This window comes from Boleophthalmus pectinirostris, unplaced genomic scaffold (assembly GCF_026225935.1).
Source record: "Boleophthalmus pectinirostris isolate CB_2022bp ecotype Guang Dong unplaced genomic scaffold, ASM2622593v1 HiC_scaffold_3, whole genome shotgun sequence".
NCBI lineage: Eukaryota > Metazoa > Chordata > Actinopteri > Gobiiformes > Gobiidae > Boleophthalmus > Boleophthalmus pectinirostris.
The window spans coordinates 2,705,547-2,729,092 of NW_026571299.1; the positions used below are offsets into that span (position 1 = coordinate 2,705,547).

At 43.6% G+C, this 23,546-nt stretch overlaps 2 protein-coding genes across 2 annotated transcripts; both read left to right on the forward strand.

Annotated features, from left to right (window-relative positions):
• Positions 1-10,934: 10,934 nt before the first annotated feature.
• On the forward strand, positions 10,935-13,505 carry LOC129410943 (plectin-like). Its single transcript, XM_055160061.1, has one exon. The coding sequence runs from the start codon at positions 10,935-10,937 to the stop codon at positions 13,503-13,505; it is 2,571 nt and encodes an 856-aa protein (XP_055016036.1).
• A 1,469-nt stretch (positions 13,506-14,974) lies between these two features.
• On the forward strand, positions 14,975-16,015 carry LOC129410944 (antifreeze protein Maxi-like). The gene is made up of 2 exons (XM_055160062.1): positions 14,975-15,335; positions 15,672-16,015. Exons 1-2 carry the CDS (start codon positions 14,975-14,977, stop codon positions 16,013-16,015), a joined length of 705 nt encoding a protein of 234 aa, XP_055016037.1.
• Positions 16,016-23,546: the final 7,531 nt, after the last annotated feature.

Here is a 23,546-nt window from a genome sequence, read left to right on the forward strand (position 1 = left end):
GGCAGGCGGACCTCAGGCTACGGGCCGGATCTGTGATGTAAGCAGGAGCCGGGTCATGTAGGCCCCTAAAGGTCAGAACCAGGATCTTAAACTGGACACGAAAAAGAACAGGGAGCCAATGTAAGGATTTTAAGATGGGAGTGATATGCACTTTCCTGCTGGTGCGGGTCAGAAATTTTGGACAATCTGCATCCATCTGTTAAGTTCCTTCTTGCTCAGACAGGCAAACACAGGGACATAAGTATAGGGACTAAAAAAATTTAATTAAAAATGGGAGAAAAAAAAAAAGAGGAAGAAAGAGAGAGAAAAGGAATATTTCAATTATGAATTGGCTGTAGTGGTGTGTTTATGTTGCACGAGCATATTACTTTTCTTTAATTTAGACAAATTGTGTCGGTGTGTGTGGTCGGGGGGAAATGGGGGCTTTTTTGTTGTTGTTTTGTGTTTGTTGTGGGTGTTGCTTTATGTTTCTGTGTTTTGTTTTATGTTGATTATTGGAATTTGTTAAATGTTGATTATTGTATTTTTTTTTTTTTATGTTATATTCTGTTGTCCTTTATAATAATAATTAAAAAAAAGACAGGTAAACAGTCCAGTTTTGAGGACACAAATGCGTGGACTATCATTAGGAATTCTAATCTCGCTTGAAGAACATGAACGAGCTTAATCCAAATTTGGGACACAGTGGCTGTTGATACATTAAATTGGTATAAGCCAGATCTTGGAGCTGGCAATATATCATTGTTGTGTTGATGAATAACACTTTTTTTTTTTTTTTTTTTTTTTTTTTAATGCACATAAAGCAGATGTCTCAGAGAAAAACAATTAGTAGTAATGTAATTTGAGATTTTTTTTATTCCCCAACCCCCCTTCCCATTACCCTCCTCCATTGTCTCCAGTGGAAAATAAATAAATAAATAATACTAATAAAATAAAATATTTAAAAAAATCTGAAGAATAAGAATAAAGTAATAAGTAAATTCAATAAATATATATAATATATATATTTTTTTTTTAAATAACAAAAATTTGGTTAATTACAGGCCTATTACTATTGCAAATGTACAATTCTGAAGCCCAACTTTTCTGCACTAATAAACGCACAGTGGTTTATGTTTCACTGGCGTCTAACCGAACCCAAAGGCTCACCCTCTTTCTTATAATCGTCTCAATTTTTGCGGCCGCTAAAATGAGGAGCTTTGTAAAGGAGCTCGCTGGAGGAAAAAGGTTCTAGACCCCCTGATCTACGACGAGTAAAGATCGTAATAAACTGCTCAGAGCTGACAGACTAAAACAAAAACATTGGGGAAATCCTGTGTAGAACTGCCGCTGACGTGATGCGTCCGTTTGAGGCCTCAAATTACACCTTTGATGTAACAGTAGAGAGCCAGTCTTCAGAATTATCAGCAGCTGCACTATAATTACAAGGTGTGGTAACTTTAAGATTAACCTGCATTAAACGTCAAAAGTCAATTAATACAAATACACAGATAAACCCAACACCAAATCTATTTTTAAACCCATTAACTCATTAATTATTAAATGCCCTCACATTCCTCTTTTACACTTTCCCTGCCTCGGTCCCGTCCCGGAGTTAATGTCTCCAGGGAAACTCTTTGACACCTGGACACAAGAACAGAGGTGTCTAAAAACACTGTTCTCTAAAAACACTGCCAATTGCAAAAAAACTTTTAAAAACATTAAATAAATCCTGCACAACACCACACTTTTTCTAGTTTTTTACTGTTTACTGTCGACCAAAACATATTTTAAACTTTTGATTGATGAAAGTGTCCAGATAGAACAGCTGAACACAGTCGTGGCTCGTTCTTTTTACAACAGAAATCAAATATCGTTCAGAAAGTTCTTCCCAAATCTGTTGCAGAAGTTCCCATAAATGTTGCTTCACTCTTCTGTCCAGTTCATCCCAAACCAGCTCGATGGGGTTTAAGTCTGGACACTGCGCTGCTGGACACTCCACGTTTTCAAGCTTTACCATTTTGTTCTTTTTTTCTGGAGGTTATTTTGGCAGAGCTTGGACTTTTTTTTGTAATTTTTATTTTATTTTCTTAACCTCCGTCTGTTCAGTTCTTACTTTTGTACCATTTCAACCTCTTCGTTGGACTTACACGACTTGAACTGCAATACATAACTGGAAAAAATTAGGGCGTTATAAAACTTTTGACCGGTAGTGTGCGTTTTTACAAGATCTCATTGTGTAAAATAGCGCTCACGGTGACACTGTTAGTATCAGATATGTACGTGGTTGTCATCTGCAGTGACATGTTCTAAAACAAGCAGCAAATCATTCATCAGAAGAAAAGAAAAGAGAATAAAAGGGTTAGGGTTGACACAAGGCAGCTCCCATAGATTACAGATTATATTTTGTTTACACATACACAAAAAAAAAACACCGCAAACAAGTAGAAAACATATAAAACATGTATGGCAGAGCTTGGACTGGTGTTTTGTATCTTTTCTTTTAATTCTGTCTGTTCAGTTCTTACTTTTGTATCATTTCCAGCTGTTCGTTGGACTCGCACGACTTGAATTGCGAGAAATTAGGGTGTTCTGACACTTTTGACCTGTCGTTATACAATTATGTTACGTATCAGCTGTTAATGTTGCGACTCCTGTTTCTCTCCAGGCCAGTTAAAGCTCAGTGTGCCTCCGGATCTAAAACTGGGTCAAAAGGGCGACCTCCTTTCATCCTTTGCATCTCGGTTGTTTTATCGCGTGGCTGATGTGAAAGACGCCGTCCTGTGATACTGTAGCCCTCCAGCGAAGTGAATCATACCGCGTTCACAATGAGGTAAATAATAAAGGGCGCAGATTAACCAACAATGCAGCTTGTACTCTTCCCAATTACAATCTCCTGTCTGCCTAAAATGTAACTTAACAAGTTTGACATCATGAAAGTTCCAATCACCATTATCATCGCATGTACTTCTCACCAGGGAGGAGACACCGGGTGAATAATCGCGATGATAACTGATAATTAATCATTACGTTAGTTGATATGTGACGTGTGTCATTCAAGAACAAAGCATCTATATAAACACAAAACTCAAGACTCAGAACACACAACTGGACTAGCAGAGAGGGCAGCAGGTTGAGGATTCCTTCGTTATCACAGTGAGTACAAGTTGCTTTTTGCTGGATTTAAATATTTTATGCGGTTTTCTCATTCAAATGGAATAACCAGAACACAAAAAAAAAAGCATGTTTAGTTTTTAGTTTAGGGATGTGACGATTCTGTTTCATGGAAGAGGTTTATGGCACATGGCCTCATTTTTTTTTTATTTAATTTTGCTCCTGAAGTTTGGTTCAGATCAGCAAATGTGACTTTGCCACCACAATATAAATATAAATATAAATACAATGAGAGACACTTAATCGACAGTCAGCTGCGTTCAGATCCACATGTCAACAGCAACGGCTATTTGACTATTTTATCAGTAAACCAAATTTACCCCACAACGAAATCAGCCATACAACCACAAACACATCAGTGACTGCGGACGGTCTGGGCCTGGATGAATCTCACACCTGGATGGAGGAGAGGAGATTGTCAGCATCCCTGTAGTTTTTTTTTTTTTTTTTTTTTTTTTCATGTTGATATATTTTATAATTGTGGAGAAATGAACTTTAAATTTTAAGTTTAAAGTTTACAGACCGTTGATTCTTTACATAAAGTGTGCGATGTTTGTAGCATTAATTAGGTCAGACGTTTTACTCAAAAATGGTCAGAAAAGGTCTGTTTATTTTCTATAACTTATATACAACTTATATATAACTGACTAAAGAAAGAAGTGAGAGCCGTGGGGGGGGGAGAGGAGAGCTGACCCTGTGCGCAGAGCCTCATGAGTCAGTCAGAGAGGGACTGGGCAGGGCTGTTCCCGGAGACAGGAGCGTGACACACACACACACACACACACACACACACACACAGGATCACGAGGGAGAGGCTGGGTGAAACCGGGAGTGTTTCCAGCCTTGATTTATGTTGAGTGATAAGTCAGGAGTTTATTTAAGCCACAGCTCTGAATTTATAAAGGTCATACATTACACAATTATATTAAACAAATTCGGACTCTCGTGAGCTTTAAGTCGTGTTAGAATATTGTTCCCTCCTCAAAAACAGACTTGTAGTTGTGTTTTGTTTCATTCACACGTTTGTTCATTAGTGTGTCTACTTTGCCAAAGCTCAAAATGCACGTCCGTTCCACCTTGTGATGTCATGAAGCAGTAGTTTTTAAGTGAACAGCGTCTTTACCTTTTGTTCATTAAACCCAAAACATACTAAAGGTCTCCAGAACAGTCGATAGTCAAGGTCAGTTAAATACAATCAATCAATGAACCTGTCCAGGGACGACAGGTGGAAATTAGCACTGATGCTACAACCTGATGTACAATGCATCTCTCCTGTCAAGGTTAATGCAAAAATTGTGCGCTGTCCCCGTCTCAAATAAATAAATAAATAAAATAAAATAAAGATCGGCAAATCCAGAGCTGAAATGATCCCACTGATTCTCAAAGGGATACAGTAAAAGAATAACAACCATAAAACATTAATAAGCAGGAATATCCTTTTTTTTTTTTTTTTTTTTTTTTTTTTTTTTTAAATGAACGATTTTAGTCCTTTTTTAGAAGCATCCCCCGTCTGTGGAAGTCATCATAAAATTGAAGAGAGAGAGAGATTAAATGACAGAGAAGAGTGTGGAATGACAATCAAAAACCTTCCAGTCGTATTCAGCTAAAAAGAACAGTTTGGAGCCTGGAATCAAAGTCGAGTCTGTCTCACATGTTCAGGGAGACTGTTCCAGGTTTTAGTTGCATACATCTGAAACTCTGACTCCCCGTGTTTAGTCGAGACTCTGGGCACCAGCAGGAGTCGGTCCCTGAGCTCCTTAGACTGCGAGATGGTTCATGTGGCACTAACATGTCACAGATGGACTTTGGCGTTTGCCACAGTCTCGAAGGCCCCGTCCCCTCGGTCTGGAGCCGTGTCCCGGTCCTGGCTGAGCTGTGTGTGTGTGTGAGCAGGTCTGTCATGTAGGTGATGTGATGTAGATACAGTGATGGGTCTGCTTGCGTTCGATGCAGAGGTGAACAGAGAGTCCGTGCAGGGTGTGGAGGTGCTTGTGTTTACGCTCTCTGATCCGGACCCTGGCAGCGCTGATCTGAACAGACTGGAGCTTTGGGACGCTCCTGCCAGGGATCCCGATGAGGAGTGCGTTACAGTAGTTGAGTTGAGCGTCGAGAGAGGAAACGGAGCTTAGAAATATTACAGAGGTGAAAGAAGGACATTTTTTCAGATGCGGATGACAAAGAGAGGGAGACGGAGAGAGGGGAATGTTGTGGCTGTGAGCGATACGCAGGTGATGCTTGAAGAATGAAGTCGTGGAGAGGTTACGGTTTGAATGGAGCTGCAGTAAGTTCTGACGCATCCCTGGCCTCTATCTCCGCCGGGCAGGAGCTGAGGCGCGTGACGGGCAGAGGGGGATCCAGCGAGGGGGAAGTTTGAGGTAGAGGTCCGTGCAGCAGCCGCTCTCCTCCCCCTGATAAAAACGTGCTCTCCTTTTCTATTTTTGCCACAGAACATGTTATAAGACTTAATCATCTCTAAACCGGTTATGTACAAATTCAAAGTGAGATGTAGTTTAAAAAAAGATTACAGTAGTGCAAGGCAGGTGTGAATTACAAAAGCATTTGATAAACATTCATAAAGCCAAAAGTGGTTTTAGAATATTTAAAAATAAAAGTTCATAGTCTTTTTTTTTTTTTTTTTTTTTTGAGAATCGTCCCATCCCTTATTTTTTGTATATTTGCTGTTCAGATGAGACTTCACTGGAGAAAGAGACGCTCACAAATTGTTGTATTTTGTGCAGGAAGAGTGATGCCATTAAAAAAAAAAAAAAAAAAAAAAAAAAAGTTACGAAATTAATGTTGACAATAGGGCTGCAAACATGGATCTATAAAAAGAACATGGCTGCAAACAATGATGTTTTTAATGACATATTTTTATTAATCATTAAGTCAAACAAATTGTAGGTTGAATTAAAGATTGGATCATGGTCACTTAGTGCTTGTAGATATAGAATATTATTCTATACTGTTACTACTACTATTCTTTTTTGAATATTATAATAATTATTATTAGTATTGATGATTTTTTTTTCTATTAATGTTTGACTTTTTGATTTAAGACTTTGATTTTATCCTTGTTATAAAGGATCTTCTGGCACATGTTTTACAGTCTGTATCGTAAAGATGATAATGATCATGACATATCAACATGCAATTAAAATTATTTATTTGCCTCTACTGTACAAAATCACCAATGCTATATGTCAATCCTGATAAATAAAAAAATATGCATTAATAATTTACTCATTTTCACTTACAGTGTCATTAGTTATGAAGGATTTGATAATGATCAAAAAACTTCATGAAAAAGAAAAAGAAGAAAATATAGAAAATACTGAAATACAGTTACAAACTATTATTTAAATGTTCATGCTCTGAATTAATGGATTTTAACAATGTCATCATATGCTGTTTTTTTTTTTTATCTTTTCAGTTTATTTTCAAGTTTGTAAGTGGACAAGACTGCAAAGGAAAGACAGACTCATAATTCACCATGATTATCAGGTTACTTCTCCTGGTGTTACTACCAGTAGGTAAGTGGTCACGATTATAATTATTCTCTGTTCTATGGGACACTGTTGATTTGACACTGACTCTGACACTTTTATCATGTAACAGCATTGAACGTCCAACCTGTGGATGGAGCGCTGAAGGACAGATGTCCTGGAATCCACAACTACCACTCCGCCAACTACAACCACAACTCCTCCGCCAACTACAACCACAACTCCTCCGCCAACTACCACCACAACTCCTCCGCCAACTACCACCACAACTCCTCCGCCAACTACCACCACAACTCCTCCGCCGACTACAACCACAACTCCTCCGCCAACTACAACCACAACTCCTCCGCCGACTACAACCACAACTCCTCCGCCAACTACAACCACAACTCCTCCGCCAACTACCACCACAACTCCTCCGCCAACTACAACCACAACTCCTCCGCCGACTACAACCACAACTCCTCCGCCAACTACAACCACAACTCCTCCGCCAACTACCACCACAACTCCTCCGCCAACTACAACCACAACTCCTCCGCCGACTACAACCACAACTCCTCCGCCGACTACAACCACAACTCCTCCGCGACTACAACCACAACTCCTCCGCCAACTACCACCACAACTCCTCCGCCGACTACAACCACAACTCCTCCGCCGACTACAACCACAACTCCTCCGCCGACTACAACCACAACTCCTCCGCCAACTACCACCACAACTCCTCCGCCAACTACCACCACAACTCCTCCACCAACTACAACCACAACTCCTCCGCCAACTACCACCACAACTCCTCCGCCGACTACAACCACAACTCCTCCTCCGCCGACTACAACCACAACTCCTCCGCCAACTACAACCACAACTCCTCCGCCGACTACCACCACAACTCCTCCGCCAACTACAACCACAACTCCTCCGCCAACTACAACCACAACTCCTCCCAACTACCACCACAACTCCTCCGCCAACTACCACCACAACTCCTCCACCAACTACACCCACAACTCCTCCGCCAACTACCACCACAACTCCTCTCACCAACTACAACCACAACTCCTCCGCCAACTACCACCACAACTCCTCCACCAACTACAACCACAACTCCTCCGCCAACTACCACCACAACTCCTCCGCCAACTACAACCACAACTCCTCCAACAACTACCACGACTCCTCCGACAACTACAACTACTCCAACCACGACTACTACTCCAAGCCCAAGTAATATGCCTCCAACCTCAACTACTACTACTCCAACCCCAACTACTACGACTCCTGCGCCAACTACAACTACTCCAACCACGACTACTACTACTCCAACCCCAACTACTACGACTCCAACCACAACTACTACTCCAAGCCCAAGTAATATGCCTCCAACCTCAACTACTACTACTCCAACCCCAACTACAACGACTCCAACCCAACTACTACAAGTAATATGCCTCCAACCTCAACTACTAACTCCAACCCAACTACTACGACTCCTGCGCCAACTACAACTACTCCAACCCCAACTACTACTACTCCAACCCCAACTACTACGACTCCAACCACAACTACTACTCCAAGCCCAAGTAATATGCCTCCAACCTCAACTACTACTACTCCAACCCCAACTACTACGACTCCTGCGCCAACTACAACTACTCCAACCACAACTACTACTACTCCAACCCCAACTACTACGACTCCAACCACAACTACTACTCCAAGCCCAAGTAATATGCCTCCAACCTCAACTACTACTACTCCAACCCCAACTACTACGACTCCTGCGCCAACTACAACTACTCCAACCCCAACTACTACTACTCCAACCCCAACTACTACGACTCCAACCACAACTACTACTCCAAGCCCAAGTAATATGCCTCCAACCTCAACTACTACTACTCCAACCCCAACTACTACGACTCCTGCGCCAACTACAACTACTCCAACCCCAACTACTACTACTCCAGCCCCAACTACTACTACTCCAACCACGACTACTACTCCAAGCCCAAGTAATATGCCTCCAACCTCAACTACTACTACTCCAACCCCAACTACTACTACTCCAACCCCAACTACTACGACTCCAACCACAACTACTACTCCAAGCCCAAGTAATATGCCTCCAACCTCAACTACTACTACTCCAACCCCAACTACTACGACTCCTCTGACAACTCCAACTCCAACTACAACTACAACTACTCCAACAACTACCACGACTCCTCCAACAACTACAACTACCACGACTCCAACAACTACGACTACAACTACTCCAACAACCACCACGACTCCTCCGCCAACTACAACTACAACAACAGCTCCTCAAAAAACAACTACTACTACTACGGCATCTCTACCAGTTATACCTCCAGTTGGTAACACTAAAACTACATCCCCTCCAACTACCACAACTACAACTCCTCCAACTACCACAACTACAACTCCTCCAACTACCACAACTACAACTCCTCCAACTACCACAACTACAACTCCTCCAACTACACTCCTACAACTACCACAACTACAACTCCTCCAACTACCACAACTACAACTCCTCCAACTACCACAACTACAACTCCTCCAACTGGCACTCATCCAACTACCACAACTACAACTGCCCCAACTACCACAACTACAACTCCTCCAACTACCACAACTACAACTCCTCCAACTACCACAACTACAACTCCTCCAACTACCACTCCTACAACTACCACAACTACAACTCCTCCAACTACCACAACTACAACTCCTCCACAACTACCACAACTACAACTCCTCCAACTACCACAACTACAACTCCTCCAACTACCACAACTACAACTCCTCCAACTACCACTCCTACAACTACCACAACTACAACTCCGCCAACTACAACTACAACTACAGCTCCTCAAAAAACAACAACTACTACGACATCTCTACCAGTTATACCTCCAGTTGGTAACACTAAAACTACATCTCCTCCAACTACCACAACTACAACTCCTCCAACTACCACAACTACAACTCCTCCAACTACCACAACTACAACTCCTCCAACTACCACAACGACAACTCCTCCAACTACCACAACTACAACTCCTCAAACTACAACATCTACAACTACCACAACTGCAACTCCTCCAACTACCACAACTACAACTACCACAACTACAACTCCTCAAAATACTACAACTACAGCTCCTCCAACTACCACAACTACAGCTCCTCCAAATACTACAACTACAGCTCCTCCAACTACCACAACTACAGCTCCTCCAAATACTACAACTACAGCTCCTCCAACTACCACAACTACAGCTCCTCCAAATACTACAACTACAGCTCCTACAACTATGAAAATTATACCAACTACAACAACAACTACAACTAAAGCACCAGTAATAGTACCGGGCAGAAGTGAAGCAGTAACAGCAGCTACAGCTACTGGTGTGGCATCAACAGCAGCAACAGCAGCAGCAACAGCTGCAGCGGCAGCAGCAGCAGCAGCTGCATCCACAACCAACAGAACCTTGGCTCAGCAAGCCTATAATGCATCTGTGGAAGCTCTCAAAGCTGCTCAAGAGGCAGCAAGACAGGCTCAGGCATTACTAAACGGAACAGGAACACTAACAGATACAATACAAGCAGCTCAGCTGGCAGCAGAGAAAGCACTTGAGGCATCCCAGGCAGCAGAGCAAGCATCACAGACAACCCCTGCATCACTGACCCAATATTCAGAAAATATTGGGGAAGCAACTGCTAATGCAACAAAGGCAGCCCTTAAGGCAGCTGAAGCAGCTAATAATGTGTTTTCTTTAACTGATGAAAACCTACAAGCAGCAACTACAGCCATGAATGAGTCAGCAATAGCATCACAACAAGCAGCCAAGGCTATGTTAGCAGCTCTAGAACAAAATATTACTGCGCCACTTGACCCAATATTAAAAACATTTATAGTTGATGCAGCAAAGAATGCCGAAAATACTGCCAGTGCAACGCAAACTGCTGTTGAAAAGGCAGCAGAGTCTTTAACGGCAAACACTACAGAAGATGCACAAAAATTATCAAATGAGGCTTTTACATTGTTACAAAACATAATTAATTCAGCAAACAATGCAGCTGAAAATGCATTTAAAGCCATAACATACTTTCCTACCACGCCATCACCTACGATAACAACCACACCATCACCTACAATAACAACCACTCCACCACCTACAAAATCTCCTGCAGAGGTAAGGAATGCCATAACAGCAGCAGCAGCAGCAGCAAAAATAGCATCAAATGTTGCAGCAGCAGCAGGAGCCACAGCAGCCACAGTTCGCATCAGCCTCCACTGGACCACTTGCTGACAAAGCACAGGTCGCTGCAGAAGAAGCAATCAAGGCTGCTGAAGAGGCAGCGAGAATGGCAGAAGCAGTACTCAATGGAACCGCTTCACCAGAGGAAGCCATACAAGCAGCTAAAATTGCAGCACAAAAAGCACAGGAGGCATCTTTGGCAGCAAAACAAGCAGCAGAGGCTCTCCCAGATTCAATGGCACCTTTTAAGGAGGGAATTCTTCAAGCGTCTGCCAATGTAACAGAAGCAGCTCAAAAAGCAGCCCAGGCAGCAAACAATGCATCTACAATAACTCCTGAAAGTTTGAATGCAGCAGCTACAGCCATGAATGATTCAGCAATTGCAACAGAAAAAGCCTTCACCGCATTACTATCTGCAGTACAACAAAATACGACAGCACCCTTTGACCCCAATTTAGAAGGATTTGTGTCATCAGCAGCTGAGAATGCCGCACAAACTGCAAACAAATCCATAACTGCAGTGGAAAAGGCAGCTGCCTCCTTAACAGCAAACACAACAGAAGAGGCAAACCGTCTGTCAAATGAAGCTATTAATTCAGTTAATGATACCAATAATTCAACAAATCAAACCCTTGAGTCAGCTTCAAATATACTGTCAATGAAATCCCCTGCAGAGATAAGTGCAACAGCAACGGCGGCAGCAGCAGCAGCAAAAATAGCATCAAATGCTGCAGCAGCAGCGGCGGCCACAGCCGCCACAGTTGCATCAGCTTCCACTGGACCACTTGCTGACAAAGCACAGGTCGCTGCAGAAGAAGCAATCAAGGCTGCTGAAGAGGCAGCGAGAATGGCAGAAGCAGTACTCAATGGAACCGCTTCACCAGAGGAAGCCATACAAGCAGCTAAAATTGCAGCACAAAAAGCACAGGAGGCATCTTTGGCAGCAAAACAAGCAGCAGAGGCTCTCCCAGAGTCAATGGCACCATTTAGAGAAAGAATTCTTCAAGCATCTGCCAATGTAACAGAAGCAGCTCAAAAAGCAGCCCAGGCAGCAAACAATGCATCTACAATAACTCCTGAAAGTTTGAATGCAGCAGCTACAGCCATGAATGATTCAGCAATTGCAACAGAAAAAGCCTTCACCGCATTACTATCTGCAGTACAACAAAATACGACAGCACCCTTTGACCCCAATTTAGAAGGATTTGTGTCATCAGCAGCTGAGAATGCCGCACAAACTGCAAACAAATCCATAACTGCAGTGGAAAAGGCAGCTGCCTCCTTAACAGCAAACACAACAGAAGAGGCAAACCGTCTGTCAAATGAAGCTATTAATTCAGTTAAAGATACCAATAATTCAACAAATCAAACCCTTGAATCAGCTTCAAATATACTGTCAATGAAATCCCCTGCAGAGATAAGTGCAACAGCATCTGTGGCAGCAGCAGCAGCAAACATAGCATCAAATGCTGCAGCAGCAGCGGCGGCCACAGCAGCCACAGTCGCATCAGCCTCCACTGGACCACTTGCTGACAAAGCACAGGTCGCTGCAGAAGAAGCAATCAAGGCTGCTGAAGAGGCAGCGAGAATGGCAGAAGCAGTACTCAATGGGACCGCTTCACCAGAGGAAGCCATACAAGCAGCTAAAATTGCAGCACAAAAAGCACAGGAGGCATCTTTGGCAGCAAAACAAGCAGCAGAGGCTCTCCCAGATTCAATGGCACCTTTTAAGGAGGGAATTTTTCAAGCGTCTGCCAATGTAACAGAAGCAGCTCAAAAAGCAGCCCAGGCAGCAAACAATGCATCTACAATAACTCCTGAAAGTTTAAATGCATCGGCTGCAGCCATGAAAGTTTCAGCAATCGCAGCAGAAAAATCACTCACAGCATTACTATCTGCAGTACAACAAAATATGACTGTACCCCTTGACCCCAAAATAGAAGGATTTGTGTCATCAGTAGCTGAGAATGCCGCACAATCCGCAAACAAATCCATAACTGCAGTGGAAAAGGCAGCTGCCTCCTTAACAGCAAACACAACAGAAGAGGCAAACCGTCTGTCAAACGAAGCTATTAATTCAGTTAAAGATGCCAATAATTCAACAAACCAAACCATTGAGTCTGCTGCAAACATATTATCAACAAAATCCTCTGCAGAGATAAGAGCTGCCAGAGCTGCAGCAGCAGCAGCAGCATCTGTAGCATCAAGTGCTGCAACAACTGCAGGAGCCACAGCAGCCACAGTCGCATCAGCCTCCACTGGACCACTTGCTGACAAAGCACAGGTCGCTGCAGCAGAAGCAATCAAGGCTGCTGAAGAAGCAGCGAAAACTGCCGAAGCAGTACTCAATGGAACCGTTCCACCAGAGGAAGCCATACAAGCAGCTCAAATTGCATCACAAAAAGCACAGGAGGCATCTTTGGCAGCAAAACAAGCAGCAGAGGCTCTCCCAGATTCAATGGCACCGTTTACTGAGTATATTCTTGAAGCATCTGCCAATGCAACAGAAGCAGCTCTCAAAGCAGCCAGGCAGCAAACAATGTATCTACAATAACTCCTGAAAGTTTAAATGCAGCTGCTTGCAGCCATGAATGATTCAGCTATAGCGTCAGAAGAAGCCCTCAGAGCCGTGTTGGCTGCACTGCAACAAACAACCGTTCAACCAGTTGATTGCCAAAAACATTAAAGATGCTTTAATCGCATTTCAAATAGCATCAGATCTGGTTGGAAAAAGCAACACCAGAAGCGAAGACTGCAGTAGATAAGGCAGCTGCGTCTATCAAAGCAGCAACTCCAGATGAAGCAGAGCAACTGGGGAATGAAGCAATTGCCTCAGCGAGAGAATCCTTAAAATCAGCTTACAGAGGTGTCAGTTTGGCCAACACAATATCAGGGCTCACGCCGTCTATGAAAGACTCAACAATAAGATCCGCAACATCAGCAGCAGCCTCAGCTGCAGCCGCTGCAGCATCAACTGCAGCTGCTGCAGCAGCCTCTATTTCCACTGCTGCAGGAGCAACAGCATCTCCCAAAGCAGAGTTAGCCATGAAAGCAGCAAGGGAAGCAGCTAAGGTAGCAGCCTTAGTGGCAAACGGAGAGAGAACACCAGATGAGGCAGCACAAGCAGCACTGGAAGCTGCCAACAAAACTTTACTGGCAGTTGAGGCTGCAAAACTAGAAGCCTCTGAAGTACCTGCACCTTTGAAGAATGCGACTGATGAAGTTTTAAACATTGCTTTTACAATTAGCACAGGCAGCTAAAGAGGCAGCACAAGCAGCACAACTAGCCACCACAGGGACAGATGAAGCAATTAATGGAGAGCTGATGCAGAGACACAGGTCGCGCAAAGGTCTGCAGAGGCAGCTGATTCTTTGGGTAGAATATTAAGTTCTCTGCCAGCTACAGATGGGCACGTGCACAGAGCTTTCCATCTCAGCAACACAACAGTGGCACAAATGAGTCAAGCAACGCACTGGCAGCTAGAGCTGCAACAGGTGTCACACAAACAGACACAGCTGGCATCATGTTAGAGTCTGCAAAGCAGCAGCTACAGCTGCAGAGGCCAGTGCAATTGCAGCAGAAATTGCACTTCCACGGTGGAACATTACTGATTCCCACACCAACACCCACAACTCCAGCACCTGTAACAACAACAGATCGATCAGCGTATCAACATCTACCGCAGCAGCGGCTGCAGCCACTGCATTAGCAGCAGCCACAGCTTCAGCAGCAGGAGCACCNTTGACCCAATTTAGAAGGATTTTGTGTCATCAGCAGCTGAGAATGCCGCACAAACTGCAAACAAATCCATAACTGCAGTGGAAAAGCAGCTGCCTCCTTAACAGCAAACACAACAGAAGAGGCAAACCGTCTGTCAAATGAAGCTATTAATTCAGTTAATGATACCAATAATTCAACAAATCAAACCCTTGAGTCAGCTTCAAATATACTGTCAATGAAATCCCCTGCAGAGATAAGTGCAACAGCAACGGCGGCAGCAGCAGCAGCAAAAATAGCATCAAATGCTGCAGCAGCAGCGGCGGCCACAGCAGCCACAGTCGCATCAGCCTTCCACTGGACCACTTGCTGACAAAGCACAGGTCGCTGCAGAAGAAGCAATCAAGGCTGCTGAAGAGGCAGCGAGAATGGCAGAAGCAGTACTCAATGGAACCGCTTCACCAGAGGAAGCCATACAAGCAGCTAAAATTGCAGCACAAAAAGCACAGGAGGCATCTTTGGCAGCAAAACAAGCAGCAGAGGCTCTCCCAGATTCAATGGCACCATTTAGGAGAAAGAATTCTTCAAGCATCTGCCAATGTAACAGAAGCAGCTCTCAAAAAGCAGCCCAGGCAGCAAACAATGCATCTACAATAACTCCTGAAAGTTTGAAATGCAGCAGCTACAGCCATGAATGATTCAGCAATTGCAACAGAAAAAGCCTTCACCGCATTACTATCTGCAGTACAACAAAAATACGACAGCACCCTTGACCCCAAATTTAGAAGGATTTGTGTCATCAGCAGCTGAGAATGCCGCACAAACTGCAAACAAATCCATAACTGCAGTGGAAAAGGCAGCTGCCTCCTTAACAGCAAACACAACAGAAGAGGCAAACCGTCTGTCAAATGAAGCTATTAATTCAGTTAAAGATACCAATAATTCAACAAATCAAACCCTTGAAGTCAGCTTCAAATATACTGTCAATGAAATCCCCTGCAGAGATAAGTGCAACAGCAGCTGCGGCAGCATCAGCAGCAAAGATAGCATCAAATGCTGCAGCAGCAGCGGCGGCCACAGCAGCCACAGTCGCATCAGCCTCCACTGGACCACTTGCTGACAAAGCACAGGTCGCTGCAGAAGAAGCAATCAAGGCTGCTGAAGAGGCTGAAGAGGCAGCGAGAATGGCAGAAGAAGCAGTACTCAATGGGACCGCTTCACCAGAGGAAGCCATACAAGCAGCTAAAATTGCAGCACAAAAAGCACAGGAGGCATCTTTGGCAGCAAAACAAGCAGCAGAGGCTCTCCCAGATTCAATGGCACCATTTAGGGAGGGAATTTCTTGAAGCATCTGCCAATGCAACAGAAGCAGCTCTCAAAGCATCCCAGGCAGCAAACAATGCATCTACAATAACTCCTGAAAGTCTGAATGCAGCAGCCTCAGCCATGAATGATTCAGCAATCTCAACAGAAAAAGCCTTCACAGCATTACTATCTGCAGTACAACAAAATACGACTGCACCCCTTGACCCCAAATTAGAAGGATTTGTGTCATCAGCAGCTGAGAATGCCGCACAAACCGCTAACAAATCCATAACTGCAGTGGAAAAGGCAGCTGCCTCCTTAACAGCAAACACAACAGAAGAGGCAAACCGTCTGTCAAACGAAGCTATTAATTCAGTTAAAGATGCCAATAATTCAACAAAAACCAAACCATTGAGTCTGCTGCAAACATATTATCAACAAAATCCCAAGCAGTGATAAGGGCAACCGCAGCTGCGGCAGCATCAGCAGCAAAGATAGCATCAAATGCTGCAGCAGCAGCAGGAGCGGCCACAGCAGCCACAGTCGCATCAGCCTCCACTGGACCACTTGCTGACAAAGCAAGGATCGCTGCAGAAGAAGCAATCAAGGCTGCTGAAGAGGCAGCGAGAATGGCAGAAGCAGTACTCAATGGGACCGCTTCACCAGAGGAAGCCATACAAGCAGCTCAAATTGCAGCACAAAAAGCACAGGAGGCATCTTTGGCAGCAAAACAAGCAGCAGAGGCTCTCCCAGATTCAATGGCACCATTTAGAGAAAGAATTCTTCAAGCATCTGCCAATGCAACAGAAGCAGCTCTCAAAGCAGCCCAGGCAGCAAACAATGCATCTACAATAACTCCTGAAAGTTGAATGCAGCAGCCTGCAGCCATGAAATGAATTCAGCAATCGCAGCAGAAAAAGCCCTCACAGCATTACTATCTGCAGTACAACAAAATACGACTGTACCCCTTGACCCCAAATTAGAAGGATTTGTGTCATCAGTAGCTGAGAATGCCGCACAAACCGCAAACAAATCCATAACTGCAGTGGAAAAGGCAGCTGCCTCCTTAACAGCAAACACAACAGAAGAGGCAAACCGTCTGTCAAATGAAGCTATTAATTCAGTTAAAGATGCCAATACTTCAACAAACCAAACCATTGAGTCTGCTGCAAACATATTATCAACAAAATCCTCTGCAGAGATAAGAGCTGCCAGAGCTGCAGCAGCAGCAGCAGCATCTGTAGCATCAAGTGCTGCAACAACTGCAGGAGCCACAGCAGCCACAGTCGCATCAGCCTCCACTGGACCACTTGCTGACAAAGCAAGGATCGCTGCAGAAGAAGCAATCAAGGCTGCTGAAGAGGCAGCGAGAATGGCAGAAGCAGTACTCAATGGGACCGCTTCACCAGAGGAAGCCATACAAGCAGCTCAAATTGCAGCACAAAAAGCACAGGAGGCATCTTTGGCAGCAAAACAAGCAGCAGAGGCTCTCCCAGATTCAATGGCACCGTTTACTGAGTATATTCTTGAAGCATCTGCCAATGCAACAGAAGCAGCTCTCAAAGCAGCCCAGGCAGCAAACAATGTATCTACAATAACTCCTGAAAGTTTAAATGCAGCTGCTGCAGCCATGAATGATTCAGCTATAGCGTCAGAAGAAGCCCTCAAAGCCGTATTGGCTGCACTGCAACAAACAACCGTTCAACCAGTTGATGCAAAAACATTAAAAGATGCTTTAATCGCATTTCAAATAGCATCAGATCTGGTTGGAAAAGCAACACCAGAAGCGAAGACTGCAGTAGATAAGGCAGCTGCGTCTATCAAAGCAGCAACTCCAGATGAAGCAGAGCAACTGGGGAATGAAGCAATTGCCTCAGCGAGAGAATCCTTAAAATCAGCTTACAGAGGTGTCAGTTTGGCCAACACAATATCAGGGCTCACGCCGTCTATGAAAGACTCAACAATAAGATCCGCAACATCAGCAGCAGCCTCAGCTGCAGCCGCTGCAGCATCAACTGCAGCTGCTGCAGCAGCCTCTATTTCCACTGCTGCAGGAGCAACAGCATCTCCCAAAGCAGAGTTAGCCATGAAAGCAGCAAGGGAAGCAGCTAAGGTAGCAGCCTTAGTGGCAAACGGAGAGAGAACACCAGATGAGGCAGCACAAGCAGCACTGGAAGCTGCCAACAAAACTTTACTGGCAGTTGAGGCTGCAAAACTAGAAGCCTCTGAAGTACCTGCACCTTTGAAGAATGCGACTGATGAAGTTTTAAACATTGCTTTACAATTAGCACAGGCAGCTAAAGAGGCAGCACAAGCAGCACAACTAGCCACCACAGGGACAGATGAAGCAATTAATGGAGCAGCTGATGCAGAGACACAGGTCGCGCAAAGGTCTGCAGAGGCAGCTGATTCTTTGGGTAGAATATTAAGTTCTCTGCCAGCTACAGATGGAGCACGTGCAACAGAGCTTTCCATCTCAGCAACACAAACAGTGGCACAAATGAGTCAAGCAACTGCACTGGCAGCTAGAGCTGCAACAGGTGTCACACAAACAGACACAGCTGGCATCATGTTAGAGTCTGCAAAAGCAGCAGCTACAGCTGCAGAGGCCAGTGCAATTGCAGCAGAAATTGCACTTCCACGGTGGAACATTACTGATCCCACACCAACACCCACAACTCCAGCACCTGTAACAACAACAGATCGATCAGCAGTATCAACATCTACCGCAGCAGCGGCTGCAGCCACTGCATTAGCAGCAGCCACAGCTTCAGCAGCAGGAGCACCACGTCAGGAAGTATTAGCGGCAGTGACCGCAGCTCAAGTTGCAGCTGACGCAGCCTCGGCTGTGGCGAATGGAACTCAGCCTTTGACAGTGGCTGCGATAGCTGCCAGAAATGCAGCTGATGCTGCAGAGAGGGTTGTGAATGCTGCAAGAGCAACTGTCACTACATCTGAAGGAACAAAGTTAATTGAGGCAGCAAACCAAGCAGCACTATCAGCCAGGAGGGCAGCAGAAGCAGCAGCAAGAGCAAGTGTAGATTCTGCAACACTAGAAGAGGTGATTGAAACTGCAAATGCAGCCAAAACAGTGGGAGAAGCTGCAGCTACTACACTGGAGGTACTGGCAGGATCCACTCAAAATCAGGATGCAGAAATAGAAAGAATAAAACAAGTTGCACAAAGTGTGGCAGATATGACAGAAGCAACAGCCATTGCTTCAGAAACTGCAGCTAATGCTGTAGTAGCAAACTCAACTGAGCTAATTACGCCAACCGCGAAATCTGCTGCCAGAACAGCTCAGGCTGCAGCGAGGGCTTCTTATCAAGCATTACCAAGAACGTCAGATAATGGCAACACGGGTACATCTACACCAACAACTGATGACCCTAATGGAGGCACACAAATAGCCTTGGCAAAAGCTCAAGAAGGTGCAGTGGTTGCATCCACAGCAGCAGCAGCGGCAGCAGCAGCTACAACCGCAGCAGCAGCAGCATCTGTAGGACCAAGTGCTCAACCGGCAGCAGAAGCAGCTGCAGCAGCAGCCAAGGCTGCAGCCAGAGCCGCTGAACTCGTGGCTCTTGGATTAGCTCCTTTAAACATGGCTGTGGATGCAGCAAGAGTTGCATCGAATGCAGCTCAAGAAGCCGCAAGCGCTGCCTTAAGAGCGGCCGACACATTACCTCCTTCCCAGTCACAGCAAGTAGCAGAAAAAGCAGCCATAGCTTACACCAGTGCCCAAGCGGCTAACACAGCTGCTGAAGCTGCAGCAAAAGCAGCAGCAAATTCCCCAACAAGGGAGACACTGACAAATTCTGCTGATGCAGCGCGATCTGTGTCTACAGCATCAATTCAAGGAGCTGCACAACTCCAGGACATTATATCAAGTACACCAGCCTCAAATTCAAGAGATCAAGCCATTCTTCAAGAGATCAAGGCTGTGGCTCAAATGGCCCAAGCCACAGGAGTAGCAGCTGAAACTGTGTCAGAGACTGCACTGACAGGCTTAACAAATGGAAACATTGCAAATATGGCAGATACACTATCTTCAACAGCATATTCAGCAGCCCTGGCTGCTTCAGCGACCACTTCAGCAGCTGAGGCGGCTCTGCTGTCGATAGCATCTGCAAGTGCAGATGGAACAAACAATGGAGCCTCAACAACAACCACAACAACAACAGCGACGGGCAGTGGAGGCGGCCAGACAACAGCAGCAGCACCAATCAACAAAATGAGTCTCTTTTCTGTCACAATAGCTCTTACTGCGCTTGTCCTTCTATAATCCAAATGATTTAATAATGTGTATGTACATGTAAATTTGTCACAGTATTTATTATTCTTTATTTATTGTGTGAATGAGAACTAAAATCCTTGATGGATGTTTTCAGATGTGTTTACTAGTAGAAAATAATACAGTACATAATGCTAGCTTCATTGTGCAGTTGTAACATGTTAATTTATAAACCACTGTTAAATCAAATAATTGTAGCAATATTAAATTTTTTAAAAGTCACTTGCTTTAATAATGTTGTCATTGTCATTGCTGTCATGACCATTTACTTTATTACAACTATCTGTGGAGCTTCAGAAATTAAATATTAGCGACTAACAACATAAGATAAAATAAATAAATAAATACTACTACTGAGATTAAGGTTTCAATCCTTTAGCTGTCTTTTTGTTTTTTTATTTTGATCCAAATCACTGAACTAAACAAACCTGTAATTAACCCTAATCAGTACACCTGGTGTCCATGCGGATCCCAGGGGTAAAAACGTTGCCATATTTCTGATTGCGATTGATTGTCACCCAACTTGTTGCTATCACATGCCCAAGAGCTAATTTTTTTACCATTATTTATGTGGTGTGTATACAAAAAATACATTTGGGGTCCACGTGGACCCCAGCCGAACCAGGTGTCTAACATCTGGTTATTATTTGTTTTTGATATTTCTCTGACAGATACCAGAGTTGCATATTGTTTCATTAAATTAAGAAAGACTTACACTTGCATTGACAATAAATTCACATTCACATGATGAGTGCCTATAATCATGCAGTGGAGTGTAAATATTGCATTTGTGAAGGCCCCGTGTTGATTTTCTTGCCAATATGACAATCTATTGTGATCACACTCCTTTAGTTTTTTATGAGACACCCACATTTTCTTAAAACATATTTTTTGTTACTGTGGGGTCCGCTTGAACCCCAGTACCAAAGAGGTTAATTTTGCCAAAAGGATTATGTATACCCTATACCAAAAGGAACACCTATGATGTCTTTTCTTTGTTAGCATCAATGATGCAACAGAACATAAAAAAAACTCAGCTTACACATCTTACAGCTTAGTGATTTTGCACTAAAAGTGACAAAAATGTGAAAAAAGAGAAAAAAACGTGAGGTTATTATTTCATTTTTCATTGATTTAAAGCAAGTTATACCAAATGAATTTCATTGTTTCTTTATTTATAGTATCTGAGGTTGTCACACTTGTCAAAAACCTAATTTGGAGACAACTGTTACCTGCACACTTATGGGAAATATATAATATGATGTTTTATATATTTATAATATGATGATGATAATATGATATGATGTTCCGTGTGGACCCCAGGTGTACAGATTAGTAGGTTTTGGCACGTGTACTGATAAGGGTTAAACAGGGGCACAAAGGCTCAAATCGTTTGTGAGTACCAAAAGCCTAACAGGAAGGATTTCATACATGTGTAAAACAGGGAGAAGCATCTCAGCAGCCAGTACACGTATGAACTACATACAGATTTTCACATACATACACTTCTTATTTGATTTTCAAGAACGCTTAAAGTACAACAGTAGTATTGATGTATTTGCTATTCCAACATCTTTCAGCATAAATACGTTTGATCAAATACTGCAAAATCTATTTTACAATTGGTAATGTACTTTTATATTTTACATAATACAATACAGACAGGTTTCAGACAAAAAAAGCACAGTCTTTCGATTACAAAATTCATCTATGTAAAGTGTGAACCAGACACAGCGCCGGGATTCCAGATGTGGATTGGCCAGACCAATTGTGGGTGATCCTTATTGTTAGCATGAACAACAAATCTTAACTTTTATTGTTCCGACTATAGAGATTAGCAATAAATGACTTATTGTAAAAATTATTGAACAACTTTCAAAGTTGCCGGTTCTTATAATTAATAATTATAATTACAACTGACCACTAGCAACTGGCCACTATGAATAGATATTTGGCTTAATGATTTAGTCTACAATCATTAACGCATAACACATAAAAAATACTGTGTCTCAATAGCAACATGTGGTTTATGATCTTTTACTTAAAGGCTATTAGACATAAACATCACCACCATCAAATCTTTGTTTCTCTGCATTCATTTATTTTGGTAGCTAAAAGTCTGCTCCTCCTCACTCTCATGTCCATGTGTCTGTGATTTTCTGCCTTGTTCCCAGCAGCAGCTCCTCTGCATCACAGCCAATGTTTTGTCTTTCCCCTTGACTGTAAGTAGCCTAAGGGCCTGGCTCCACTGCACGTGTCAGTGTTTATGCGCGTAACCTCGCGAAACCACAGCTGTGCGCCAACGCAAGGGCTGCTCCAATGGCAGCTGGAGCAGGACGTACACACGCAGAACAGGCTCTATGTTTCTCAATGGGAAAGCTGATCAAACTTGACTGGGCGCATTTAGCCACTTGTATCAGGTCCACAGTGAAACTAACAAACTAAATAGGTTTGCATTTACCCCCTGTACAGGCTGACCAAGGCAAACGTGAGGATTTCAAAAGTAAATTTCAAAGCACTAATTAACAGTCTTTCTGGATTTGGGCTCTTTCACACAGCACAGAACTGCCCCGGGAGTGTACTGTGCTGATGGTAAATGCACAAATACAACAATGGGTGCACGCTCTCTGTGTTTTCTGATGGGAATACGCACCTACACTCACCTAGAGCATCAAAAAATAGGATGGATCCGATTTTCTGAAATCTACACGTGCAGGACGTGCTGCCTCACACGCGCGTCTAGCTCAAGCAGTGGAGCCGCCCTCATTCACTTTCAGTACATTCTAAAAGTTACGTGTCCAAATGTAACACTTTTTACGCTCGCACAGGCCTTTAGGACCTGGCTCCACTGCATGCATATAACGCCCTCCATAAAAACGGCATTATTCCTTGTTATTATTGGAGTGCACAGCTGATCCTCAGGTAGACTGAAGCGCGCTTAATATTAACTTTTGTTTTCTTGTGTGGCACTTTCTATTAATGGCAGCGCACGTGCTCTTTTTAGACAAATAACTTTACGCTTTACTTTTGGTTAGCTTGAAGAAGGAGAATTATGGATAACTGCACGCAGACTCATTTGGGTGCATCTTTACCCATTTACCACCCCATAGGCCTGTCATATACAGTGAGGAAAATTCGTATTTGAACACCCTGCTATTTTGCAAGTTCTCCCACTTAGAAATCATGGAGGGGTCGGAAATTTTCATCGTAGGTGCATGTCCACTGTGAGAGACATAATCTAAAAAGAAAAATCCAGAAATCACAATGTATGATTTTTTAAC